This window comes from Etheostoma spectabile, unplaced genomic scaffold, assembly GCF_008692095.1.
Source record: "Etheostoma spectabile isolate EspeVRDwgs_2016 unplaced genomic scaffold, UIUC_Espe_1.0 scaffold00001124, whole genome shotgun sequence".
Taxonomy (NCBI): domain Eukaryota; kingdom Metazoa; phylum Chordata; class Actinopteri; order Perciformes; family Percidae; genus Etheostoma; species Etheostoma spectabile.
In genome coordinates, this window is record NW_022602692.1 from 1 (window position 1) to 12,862 (window position 12,862).

General features: G+C 42.8%; 2 protein-coding genes across 2 annotated transcripts; both read right to left on the bottom strand.

Annotated features, from left to right (window-relative positions):
- Positions 1 to 2,612: 2,612 nt before the first annotated feature.
- Positions 2,613 to 4,951, bottom strand: LOC116674833 (iron-regulated protein FrpA-like). Its single transcript, XM_032507061.1, has 2 exons — positions 4,369 to 4,951; positions 2,613 to 3,473 (listed from the first exon to the last, which is right to left on the bottom strand). The coding sequence occupies exon 2, from the start codon at positions 3,316 to 3,318 to the stop codon at positions 2,644 to 2,646; it is 675 nt and encodes a 224-aa protein (XP_032362952.1). The 5' UTR covers positions 3,319 to 3,473; positions 4,369 to 4,951; the 3' UTR covers positions 2,613 to 2,643.
- A 3,847-nt stretch (positions 4,952 to 8,798) lies between these two features.
- LOC116674832 (multifunctional-autoprocessing repeats-in-toxin-like) lies at positions 8,799 to 11,270 on the bottom strand. The gene is made up of 3 exons (XM_032507060.1): positions 11,228 to 11,270; positions 10,375 to 10,462; positions 8,799 to 10,127 (listed from the first exon to the last, which is right to left on the bottom strand). The coding sequence occupies exon 3, from the start codon at positions 10,024 to 10,026 to the stop codon at positions 9,013 to 9,015; it is 1,014 nt and encodes a 337-aa protein (XP_032362951.1). The 5' UTR covers positions 10,027 to 10,127; positions 10,375 to 10,462; positions 11,228 to 11,270; the 3' UTR covers positions 8,799 to 9,012.
- Between the last annotated feature and the right edge of the window lie 1,592 nt (positions 11,271 to 12,862).

Below are 12,862 nucleotides of genomic sequence, written 5' to 3' on the forward strand. Positions count from 1 at the left end.
ACCTTCCCCAGGAGTGGCCGCCGCCCAAATTACCCCAAGAGCGCAGCGAACTCATCCAAGAGGTCACAAAAGACCCCACAACAACGTCCAAAGAACTGCAGGCCTCACTTGCCTCAGTTCAGGTCGCGTTCATGCCTCCACCATCAGGAAAAGACTGGGCAAAATGGCCTGCATGGCAGAGTTCCAAGGAGAAAACCACTGCTGAGCAAAAGAACATCAAAGCTCGTCTCAATTTCTCCCACAACACATCTTGATGATCCCCAAGACTTTTGGGACAACATTCTGTGGACCGATGAGACAAAAGTGGAACTCTTGGGAAGTGTGTGTCCCAGTATATCTGGCGTAGAAGGAACACTGCATTTCATAAAAAGACATTATACCAACAGTAAAATATGGTGGTGGTAGTGTGATGGTCTGGGGCTGTTTTTTGCGCTTCAGACCTGGACGACTTGCCGTGATAAAAGGAACTATGAATTCTGCTGTCTACCAAGAGATCCTGAAGGAGAATGTCCGACCATCTGTTCGTGTACTCAAGCTGAACGAACTTGGGTTCTGCAGCAGGACAAGATCCTAACCACACCAGCAAGTCCACCACCGAATGGCTGAAGAAAACAAAATGAAGACTTTGAGTGGCCTAGCCAAAGTCCTGACCTGAATCCTATTGAGATGTTGTGGTATGACCTTAAAAGCCGTTCATGCTCCAAAACCCTCTAATGGAACGGAATTAGGACAATTCTGCAAAGATGCGTGGGCCAGAATTCCTCCAGGACGCTGTTGAAAGCCTCATTGCACGTTATCGCAACCGCTTGGTTGCAGTGTTTGCTGCTAAGGGGGCCCAACCAGTTAGTAGGTTAGGGGGCAATCACTTTTTTCACACAGGGCCATGATGGTTTGGATTTTTTTCACCTTTAATAATAAACACCTTCATTTACAAATTGCATTTTGTGTTTACTTGTGTTGTCCTTGACGATTGTTTAAATTGGTTTGATGTTCCGAAACACTTAAGTGTGACAAACATGCAAAGGAACAGGAAATGAGGAAGGGGCAAACACTTTTCACACCACTGTACATCAGCCACCATGCAAACTGATTATGCATCAACCATTGTTTCTGTCTTTTGCTGTTTTGCCCTTTTTTTAATTTTATTTAACCTTTATTTAACCAGGAAAGTCCCGTTGAGGTTAAAAACCTCTTTTTCAAGGGAGTCCTGGCCAAGAGGCAAAAACACAATCAATTACATTTATAAAAGTTATAAAACACAGTTAAAAACATTTACAATGTAAACAGGTCATTTCAGGTTCTCTCAATCTGGATTTAAAAGCATTTAAGGAAATAAGTTCAGATAATTTAAGTCTTTTTGCAAAGAGTTCCATGCAGAAGGAGCGGCGCAGACAAAAGCCCTTTTTCCCAAATTTGTACAGGCAAATGGAACAAGAAGCGGCAAATGATAATCTGATCGTAATGAGTAGGAACCAACACTTCTCCATGTGATTAAACTACTGATATAGGAGGACAGCAGACCTAGCATGGCCTTACAGATAAAAATATGCCAATGCCCTGATCTCCGGTCTGACAGCGATGGCCATCCCACTCTGGAATACAAGTCACAATGATGGGTTAGTTTTTTACAGTTAGTAATAAATCTCAGAGACGAATGATACACAATGTCAATCTTATGCAGACACTGTGCTGAGGCGGTCCCATACACCATATCACCATAATCTAAGACAGATAAAAATGTTGCAGTGACTAGCTGCTTTTTTGCTTTAAAAGAAAAACAAAAATTATTTGGAAAAAAAAAGGACTATTTGAGTTTAAGTTTTTTCACAAGGTTGTCTATATGAGGCTTAAAAGAGAGGGCATCATCTAGCCAAATGCCAAGGTACTTATAAGAATGAACCACCTCTATGACATTTCCAGTCAAAGCGAACACAGAAGGAGGAGAAACCTTCCTAGTGTTACTAAACATCAATGTAGTCTTATCCACTTTGAGAACCAGTTTAAGCTGCATGAGCGTGTGTTGTACCACATCAAAGCTTTCTGCAGAGACTCAACCGCTTTAGCTGGGGACGATCCAAAACAATAAATAATTGTGTCATCAGCGTAGAAATGCATATTAGCATCCGAGACATTTAGGCCCAGGTCATTTATATACATAATAAACAAGAGAGGACCCAATAATGAACCTTGTGGCACCCCCTTGTGGACCTTCACTAATGCAGACCATACACCGTCACATTTTATACACTGAGTCCTGTCATTCAAATAATTCATGAACCAGGAAACTGCCCAATCAGACAGTCCCAGACAAAGAAGCCTATGCTTTAAAACAGCGTGGTCCACTGTGTCAAATGCTTTTGACAAATCAAGAAAAAGTGATGCACAAATTACTTTCTATCAAGGGCGACAAATATGTCATTTATTACTTTTGTAACAGCAGTAATGGTGCTGAGCTTTTTTCTAAAGCCTGATTGCAGTTTAGAAAGAAGTTCATTCGAGTATAAAACTCTTTTATTTGGTCTGAAACTAAGGATTCTAAAATTTTTGACAAAACACATACATTAGATATAGGCCGATAGTTAAGTTAAAACTGCTGGATCACCTCCTTAAACCTGATGTTCTGCATGTTTGTGAAATGAAAACTCAGCCAAAGCGGTCTTGAATGATCCAGATAATTATCCATATAACCCAACTCATGATTAATAACCCAGCTGCCTGTCTTAACTGGCATTCTTGCAACAGCTGGTCCACCGACTCCTCCTGATCTCTAAAAACCAACTTCAAATGACCACATTGGTCCTCATCACTGACCCAGCCCTGCAGGGCCACTTTAACAGAAGTTTGGTCAGGTCCATAGAAAGTCAGGAGAACTCTGTCAGGCAGAAGTTGGCAGTCAAATGGCGTTGGTGGTGAGTTCAGGTACAAGACGTCTGTGGCGTTGTCTTTGGCACAGTTATCAACCGTGACTGAACCGTTGTTGAAAGCCAACATGTAAATGTCATGTCCATCACCGCCGACCAGGTAATCGTCGCCAGTGGACACCAAGATGTCGTTGCCGTCCGAGCCTTTGAGAAGAGAACTTTCATAACCGGACACCAAGATGTCGGAGTAGACGGTGCCGATGACTATCTCCACATCCTTCACCACGTCGCCCTCAGCATCGGCGTAGCGGCCTTGTCCCGTCAGCAGGTTGACATAAACTCCTGTACCTGTGTCAGGATCGCCCCGGTACACCACCGTGTCTCTGCCGGGACCGCCGTCCACCAGATCGGCCCCTGGTCCGGGAAGGAAGACGTCCCGGCCAGAGTCTCCCATCATAGTGTCATTTCCGTCCTCGCCATAAAGAGTGTCGTCTCCCGAGCCACCGATCAGGATGTCGTCTCCGTTCCCTCCGATCAGCGTGTCGTCTCCGGCGCCGCCTTCCAAAGCGTCATTCTTCCACCCACCAATCAGAGCGTTGTCTTGGTCGTTACCTAAGGCGAGAGGCAAGGCAGCTTTATGTCCACGGCACATTACAGCAAGAAGGCGATTAAAGTGCTTTACCTAAATCATTAAAGAGCAGTTCAAAACAAAACACTGTCAAGCTCCAGTGCCAGCCATATGTTGGGTACCTACCTGCTCTGCTGTTAAACGTAAACTCATGTATAGATTTATGGGTATAGATTAATTAGTGCATCTTTTTCCCTGAAATTAAGGCTGCTGCTCTAAAAGCACCCCTTTTAGCAGGAGTGGTTTGTTGTATGTTGACTTTTACCACCCCTGTGCTGTCTCCTGAGACCAGGCTTTTTCACAGTGTATTCAGGGGGAATGGGGGGGGGCAGCTAACGGATTAATGAGAGATTAATGATTAATGAGGATTAATGAGAGATGCCTACGATTTGAGATAAAAACCATGCAAGAACTCATAGTGCACCTTAATGAATGTCTGTTACAATCAAGTGTTGCTAAATGAGTTGACACAGAGCTGATTAATCCTCTCAGTGGTTTCTCAGTGTGGACATGTTTTACAAAATGTTGCTGCCGGCAACTTTTGTGCACAGCGGCTCGTGTGATACGTTTTATGTCACCTCTGAAAAAGGAAACAGCAGCGTTCAGCTCTGGATACAAAGAGACGTGCTGCTACAGGTGTGGGATCACAGAAGGTTTGCATCATGTGGATGCACTGACAGTGTTGCTGACATTACAAAGACTTCCTCATGTGGGCAGAAACTAGGCACTATAGCTTTAAAAATAGGCTGAATACCTTTCGAATTAGAATATACATATATATATATATATATATATATATATATATATATATATATATATATATATATAAAATACATTTGCATGACATTATAGAGGAAGATTGACATCTCTACTACTTACCTAGGATGTCATTGGACTGGGAGGGGCAGCCCTGCACCGTGTGGACCTCGGACAGATTCCTCTGAGAGTTGAGGTCCAAGCGGCAGTCAACCTGCAGCTGTTTCAGAGTCACTTTGAAAGCTTCAATTTGAAAGAAAGGGACATCTCCGGTTGAGTTTAGAGATTTGAATTTAAAATTGACTCCGTCAGAGCTCTGGAACTCTAAGTGCTGTTGTTTGGACTTTTGGCGTAGTCGAGCAGAGTGAATTTTAGTTGTTCCCCTTTTGACGTGATCGTCACATCCAGATCGTAGAGATCTTCTGTTGATGAGTCCAGGGTGATGCGACTGCCATGAAGATAATCCATGTCGACCATCACAGTATCAATACTCAGATCTTCTGCAAAGTTAGCAATCATTAAGTCGTTTCCATATCCTTGTTTGATTATGTAAGTGTCTTTTCCTTCACCCCCAATCATCAGTGCCCCCCCGGTGTATGGATCAAGCAGATTCTCATTGCTGTTCCCAATCATGATGTCGAAACCTGAGGAACCGTACATTTCTTTCACTAAATCACAATTACTCATTCATTGCCTTGCCTTGAAGGTCTGAGATGGAGGCTCGCATCTTCAGTAAATCAATTCTTCTATATGTGTCCATCTCTATTTCAAGCTTATGATCTATATTATTTGAGCATTCCTGGAGACGTGGTTGGATCAAATAAAGTCGTTCAGGTTTCTGGTTTCTATAATCAACAGTTATGGGAAACATTACATCATCACAGCGGCCGCGGTCGGTCATCAGTCCAGCTGTTATTCCATCACTGGTTTTAATCTGCAGGTGTTGATGAAACTTTGAATCAAACCAGTTCTGTAAAATAACATCTTTACTACCGTGTACCAAAATATGACACTCTGTCCTTCACATATACACTTTATGTTGTCGTATTGTTCTTTCAGAAAGAGAATATCCAGGGCTAGGTCTGGGGACTGGTTGTTGATGGTTTTTACTCCTTGGCCCGGTGTGATAACGTACCAGTCCTGTCCTCCTCGACCCTGGATGACATCATCTCCTCCTCCTGGGACAACAACGTTGGGCTCTTTGTTTCCTCTGATTACATCGTCGAACTTTGACCCCCGAACCTCCGTCACGCTACTCAAAGCCTTGTCCTCCTGAAGGTCGACCAGCAGAGGAGATGGCGACCTGCTGTAGTCGATGCTTCTACTTTTAATACACTTGGTGAACAGGTTTCTACTGTCCCGGCAGTCGGCGCGGTTATCTGAGATTGTGAAGGTGATCAAATCCTTTGTGACAACAAGCAAATGTCTGTCTGCTGCTGATCTGAACCAATTAAATAAAACCACAGGAAGCGCGTGTTGTCATGAAAACAGTCCAGATCAACATGGTCACCATTTACCATAACGCTAAAAGTGTGAAAGTTGGCTTCTATTATGGCCAGGTCTGTTTTAGTGTCTTCGGAGTAATTTATAATTGAAACTACCGACTGTTTTTTAACTTTCACTATGTACATGTCTTCTCCTTCGCCGCCCGTCAACCGATCATCCCCTCCTCCTCCATCTATGAGATTATTCTCTCTATTCCCAACGAGCTCATCGTCATACGGAGACCCAACGATGTTTGTAACTGTGCTGAAACGTGGCTGGGATGCATCCACCCGTACACCACTGGAGCTAAACATCTTGTTAATCCCTCTGGCCACCAGCTGAACAGAAGAAACCACGATGGAGGAAATCTCAAACAAGACTCCGTCTCCAGACATCATGTTCATGTGACGATACGGTTCCCCTAAAAACCAGCCCTGTATGGTCACAGTGTGACTTCCCTCATACATTAACACCACATCATTTCCAGATTTAGTCACAGAAATGTCACTGTAATCAACAGTGAAATGAAGCGTGTCCAGTGCTTTGGAAGGATCGTAGTTGTTAATGACTGTTTTCCCTCCATTTTAGGAATAATGTACGTGTCTTTTCCTCCGCATCCTTCAACGTAACTTCTCTGTGGCCCGAGGAAGAAGATGTCGTCACCCGGTTCACCATGAAGCTTGTAATAGTAGCTTAACATGACTTCAATCTCATGTTCATCCTCTGCTTTCTGAATTGCAAAGAAACGATTAGACTCTCTATTTCCTCTGTATTCCCCGAACCTGGACTCAGGTACAGCTTTATAACCTGAAACCACCGTCACAGAGCCGGCTGGTATGAACATGAATACTTTCTTCTGTAGTGTTGTGTATTCTAACTGATGTGACTCTCCCAGGCCAAGAATAATGTCTTTGCTTCCCTGTGTATCAACCTGCCAACACCTTTTCCCAAAACTCTCATCACTAGACACAAAAGAGTCCATGCAGAGTTCAGACGGACCGTGGTCGGCGAGGCAGAAGTGAACTCCTCCTCCGTTCCAAGAGGAGTCGCCAGCGCTAAAATCAACAGCGGTCGTTCCGTCCTGTTGCTTTCGTACTTCGTAATATTTGTGATAGTCTGATATCTGTGCAACCAGTTGTGTCCCTCCTCAATTTCATCGTAACGCCAATCGTAGAAGAAACTCACAACATGAATTCCAAAATGACCAATCCCCTTCCGAAAGCCTAAGGAAACGGCCCGCAGTTTCTCCGGAACTCCTGCATCTTTCGGGAGGTTGTTAAGCTCATCCTGTATGCCCGTATAAACATCATCAATGACCATCCGTACTACGGATAAAGCCAGGTTTATAGGCTCAATAAATGGGACCAGTTCAGGCACAGCAGTTTCAATAACATCTAAAACAACCATACTACCGTCTAAGGAAGCATCGATGTATCCCAGTGTGTCACCTCTCTTTATATCTTCTTCAAAATTGTATATCCCGAATCCAATTCCCACTATTGGTATAACTGCCATAAAGCCCTTCATTGCAGGGTTTTTCATGACCGATGTTACAGCTTTGGCCATTCTGGTCTCTGAGGACAGAGCTTGTTTTGCAATAACAGACGTTGTCATAGGTATGAGTCCATGAGCCGTTTGCAGGGACCCGACCACGCCATCTTTAATGTCCCCCTGTTCAAAAGCTCGGACAGCTCCTTTCATCCCCAGCATGAGGCCCAGCGTCCCGACAGCAGTCCCAGCATGCTCTACCAACCTGCTGCCTGGATGGGAGGAGGTAGGAACGTGATTCTCCATGTCGTGAACTGCTGTTTCGATGCTCTCTGACATTGTTTCATAGAAGCGTTTGCTCTCTGGAGACAACTTAGCCCTAAACTCAACAGGGCTGGCGTCAGTACCATGTAACAGGTTACACACAAAGTCTCCGTCCTCCATCCTGGCGCTGCCCTCCTGGACCTGCAGCCCTGCCAGACTTTCACCATATTTTGCCTTTAACTGCCTGTGGACTTGTTCAGCGGTTAATGCTCTCAGCCTGGAGTAATACGATTCAAGTCTGAAGGACTTTTCCAACTCAGAGGCAGATTTTAAGTCAAGGGATGTTACCCGGCCGTCATCGTAGCCTCCTAACACGCCAGACGCTAGAGGGCGACTATCATCTGCTGTATTTCTGAACGTATTGTAATCAAAAACTAAATTATTTTGTTTTATCTTGTAATTCGCTAAGATTTTGGATATCTGAGACGTTATTTTATTTTTAATATTAGGTAAAGAACTGTACCACGATTGGTACTGTTTTTCTTCTCTTATTAGGAGATCTTAAGATTTTTCTTTAAATCGTTACGGGTGATTTTTTTATTATGTAATTTGCTAGAACCTTCATAGTCGGCTGAGCCACTAAATCCCCGCCTGCTCGGGTCAATCCAAGTATCTCCTTTTGCCATTGAATGTTCTTCCCAAGAAACTTCATTCCTTTCTCTCTGATATTGTTGTCCTTGCTTCTGGCCATCTCCAGGGCCATGAGGATCAGAGGAAATGTCCGGAAGTTTCTAGCAGATTCAGATATAACTGATGCAGTGAAGTATGTGGTGCACCAGGCCTCAGCGGGGAGCGGTAGGCGAAATTTTCGGGCTTTCCACGAAAAATACCTTCTACATATTCAGTGTATCTTTCTCTGGCGTCATTTTTGTTTTCTTCTGTTTCTTTTATTTTTTCTATTTCTGTTATAATTCCATTTCGTATGTCAGGGTATTTCTCTTTTCCGATCTGATCTTCAATACATTTCTTAACTTGTTCTTTATTTTCTCCTTCATTGTTGTCAAGCTTTTTTCCGACTAGATAAACATACAGACTTTCAGGATTAACCTTTAATATCCAGTCATTGACCTTCAGGTATGTGACCTTATCTTCTCCGGTCTTTCCAAAGTGACGGATTACATTCCTGACATCTTCTCCTGATTTAATCTCATAACAGTCTTTGACTTTTTCCTCTCCCTCCCCTGTCTTCTTTTCCTCCCCTACTGTCTCTAAATCTTTTGACAAATAATACTCGTTAACATTGATTTCAATTTTTTGTGGAGAGGGTATTTTTTCGTCGTGAAACAATCCCCAGGACATAGCTTCAAGTTCATTACAAGCTTTACGTACTTTATCACGTTCAATTTCATTAAAATCCTCAAAGATGTTCACGTTAATAAATCTCCTTGGCACCTCTGGCCAGCTGTCTTGTTTGCTTCTGGAGGTTTAATGTTGTCTTCTGTATGACCTGAGACTTCTTCTTTTTTTTACCTAGAAAGTTCCTTTCAGCGTTAAAGATTTCCGTTCCTTACTGCCGGGCTCAGTTCTAATAATGACATCTCCGTTCCTATCGAGGGTCGCCACCACCTTCTTGCTGTCGTCTTTGTGTCGCCATTGCGGTCCATCCTTAGTGATCTCTTGGGTGATTTTGTCTCCTGTGTGTTGGACCTGGAGCACAGCGTCCCTTATGTGCAGCTCCGTCTCAATGCCGTTCCCATGGAGATCCTTCAGCAGCGTTTCAGTGAAGGCTTTATCTGATCCGACGTCACAGGCCACCACGCTTATTGTTTTTATTTTATTGGAATCCCTGGAGGTGTGTTGGATGATTTTGGAGACATCTTGCGCTTTGTATCCACCCAGTCTCATTTCTCCTGAGTTGTCTTTCCCTCCGTGGCTGACCAGCACCAGCCGGCTGTCCTCTGTCAGAGACACGGGGTCACCCCGGATCAGTACTGGTCTTTGGTTGTTATCAAGAACGTAGAAAGAGGAAACCGTTGGATGCTTCTCATACAGATACGTAGCAGCTTTTCTGACAACAGGGTCATCTTCCAGGATGAGGATCTGCTGGTGGTCGTACTGGGTGCTGTGGTCAACCGGTCTTTGTGGAATTTGGTATCCAGAAACTTCTTCAAGTTGATTCATGACCTGGTAAGTCTGGTAATTCTCCTGGGTGGTTTCTAGGACTGTTGTAATGCCACGGGCCGTAAAAACTCGAATGAAGTTCCATTGGAAGTCTTTGGTTGTGTTTCCATCGAGAGAGAAGACGGGCGCCGTTTCCAGTGACGGTGTCAACATCAGCTCTGCAAGGGCAGAACCAGAAAGGCCAGACACGGTTTGTCCATCTTCTGAAACACTCCCAAATATTTTCACCAAGGTGTAGCTGTCTGCTTCTGGTACACACGAGGCGTTGATCAGGCATTCGTTGCTGATTATTACTGAGTGGTGAGGATCCATGCTGTATTCCTGTTGGACTCTGGCATTTGTGGACTTTTCTGTGTCAGTCATGACCAGAAGTTTTTGGCTGTAGCTGTGCGAGATCTCCGAAGCACTCAGCAGCACATCATGTGTCTTCTGTACATCTATCGCCGCCAAGAAGCTTCCAAATCCTGGATTACAAGTGAAAAAACAAAATATAAAACACAGCAGATAATCCAGTTAAAATCACATTTATATATCTTACTGGAGGGGATGAACGTTTAACTCAAGAAAGTCCCATTAGTTGTGTTAATTGGTAACTTTTGTTTATGTTTTCTGTGTGTCTGTGCAACGTCAACTCAACTACTTCCATTAATTAAACACTGATTTGGGTAAAAACTCAGGGCTGCTTTCCATTTTAATTTAAAATCCACCAACCTGTTTCTTCTGAATAACAGAAGCTGTGAACTTCTCGTTCTCCTGAAGATCAGACAGCAAACTCATCGGGTTTTGGTCAACGTCCTCCCTAAAAGAAGATTATCAACTTTATATCAGAGAGGGTTACACTCACACAGATGGAGTAAGACCTGGTGCAGACCACATGAGAGTTTGGCAATACCTTCCCCAAGAAAAACTCTTTGGTTTAAATTTGAAAGGATATATTACCCACGTAGGGAACGAGTCCGTCTCACAGAAGAGATTTAGCTTCTGTTTGTTTAAAAAGGCCAATCTGCATTGAATGGCTTGGAAGATATTGTTAGCTTAGCTAACGAGTGTCCTCTAGTTCTTCAGCTCATTACATTACTGAAGCTGCTTCTAACTGTAAAAGGCAGTTCATCTGTAGGGTAGTTTTAAAAGAACTAACACCAAAGCCATCGTTTTGATCCGTGGCGGTTCTTGACCATTTCAAATGGAGGGACCTCCACCAACAAGATAGTTACATATCACAATCCCTCCATAGGTTTGGTTCTATAAGATATATATTATATAATAGACTAGTCTGTATTGACAACGTTCATTTACGCGACTGGTCTGGTGCCAGATGTCCCTCATATTAGGAACATTTTTATTTTCATTCATTGGAGATTTACAGTTGCACCAATCTTTAGAGCCTGCTCACTGCGCTCCACGTGCCTGGAAGTACGGTGGTCACCAGGAGACCAAAACTTGTGCATGTTAGATTTGGAACAGATGATCAGATTCAAAACCAAATTTCCAAATTGGAACCGGTTGTTAATGCCAAATCCTAGTTTTTGACTCACAGAACTGTACCAGGAAGCTAAGCTCTTACCTGCTAAGAGATCTCTCAACTCTGGCCCCATGAATGGACGTGTAGGGTAACATTACAGCTTGTTTCTCCCTGATGATGAACATCTGTCCTGTAGGGTAACATTGCAGCTTGTTTCTACCTGATGATGAACATCTGTCCTGTAGGGTAACATTACAGCTTGTTTCTCCCTGATAATGAACATCTGTCCTGTAGGGTAACATTACAGCTTGTTTCTCCCTGATGATGAACATCTGTCCTGTAGGGTAACATTACAGCTTGTTTCTCCCTGATAATGAACATCTGTCCTGTAGGGTAACATTACAGCTTGTTTCTCCCTGATGATGAACATCTGTCCTGTAGGTAACATTACAGCTTGTTTCTCCCTGATGATGAACATCTGTCCTGTAGGGTAACATTACAGCTTGTTTCTCCCTGATGATGAACATCTGTCCTGTAGGGTAACATTACAGCTTGTTTCTCCCTGATGATGAACATCTGTCCTGTAGGGTAACATTACAGCTTGTTTCTACCTGATGAACATCTGTCCTGTAGGGTAACATTACAGCTTGTTTCTACCTGATGATGAACATCTGTCCTGTAGGGTAACATTACAGCTTGTTTCATCCTGATGCTGAACATCTGTCCTGTAGGGTAACATTACAGCTTGTTTCTACCTGATGATGAACATCTGTCCTGTAGGGTAACATTACAGCTTGTTTCTACCTGATGATGAACATCTGTCCTGTAGGGTAACATTACAGCTTGTTTCTCCCTGATGATGAACATCTGTCCTGTAGGGTAACATTACAGCTTGTTTCTCCCTGATGATGAACATCTGTCCTGTAGGGTAACATTACAGCTTGTTTCTCCCTGATGATGAACATCTGTCCTGTAGGGTAACATTACAGCTTGTTTCTCCCTGATGATGAACATCTGTCCTGTAGGGTAACATTACAGCTTGTTTCTACCTGATGAACATCTGTCCTGTAGGGTAACATTACAGCTTGTTTCTACCTGATGATGAACATCTGTCCTGTAGGGTAACATTACAGCTTGTTTCTACCTGATGATGAACATCTGTCCTGCAATATTATAATATTATAATGTCCACCTGCACTGCTGATTGTTACTATAGTAACTACTGTTTATATCCGCATCTTTTTGCACTACTTACATTTCAGTTTGCACTGTTAACTGTTTATTTACAGTACCAATTGTTTACATATACATCTGCAATATCGTATTTGACCTGTAATATGCAATTACTTTCCACTGCACTTTAATTCGGATAGCTTTTGCCCAAACTTTATTTTTACTGCCTTTAAATCCTTGTTATACTGCTCATTTTAGCCTAACTTATTATATCTATCTGTAAAAATTGTGTCTATAATAATAGCTGCCTGTATATATATTCATAGTACATACTCACCTGTAAACTCTGTAAACCATTAGTATATTATGTTCATTGTACACATCTGTAAAATTACTACTTATAGTAATATCCACCTGTATATTATATTCAGTGCATATCCAGCTGTAAATCTTGCTCACAATACTTGTTATCCATATTTTATATTCATAGGACAAATCCATCTGTAAAATTCTGTGTATCATAGTATTCATTTCTATATTTATTCAGTACATATCCATGTCCTA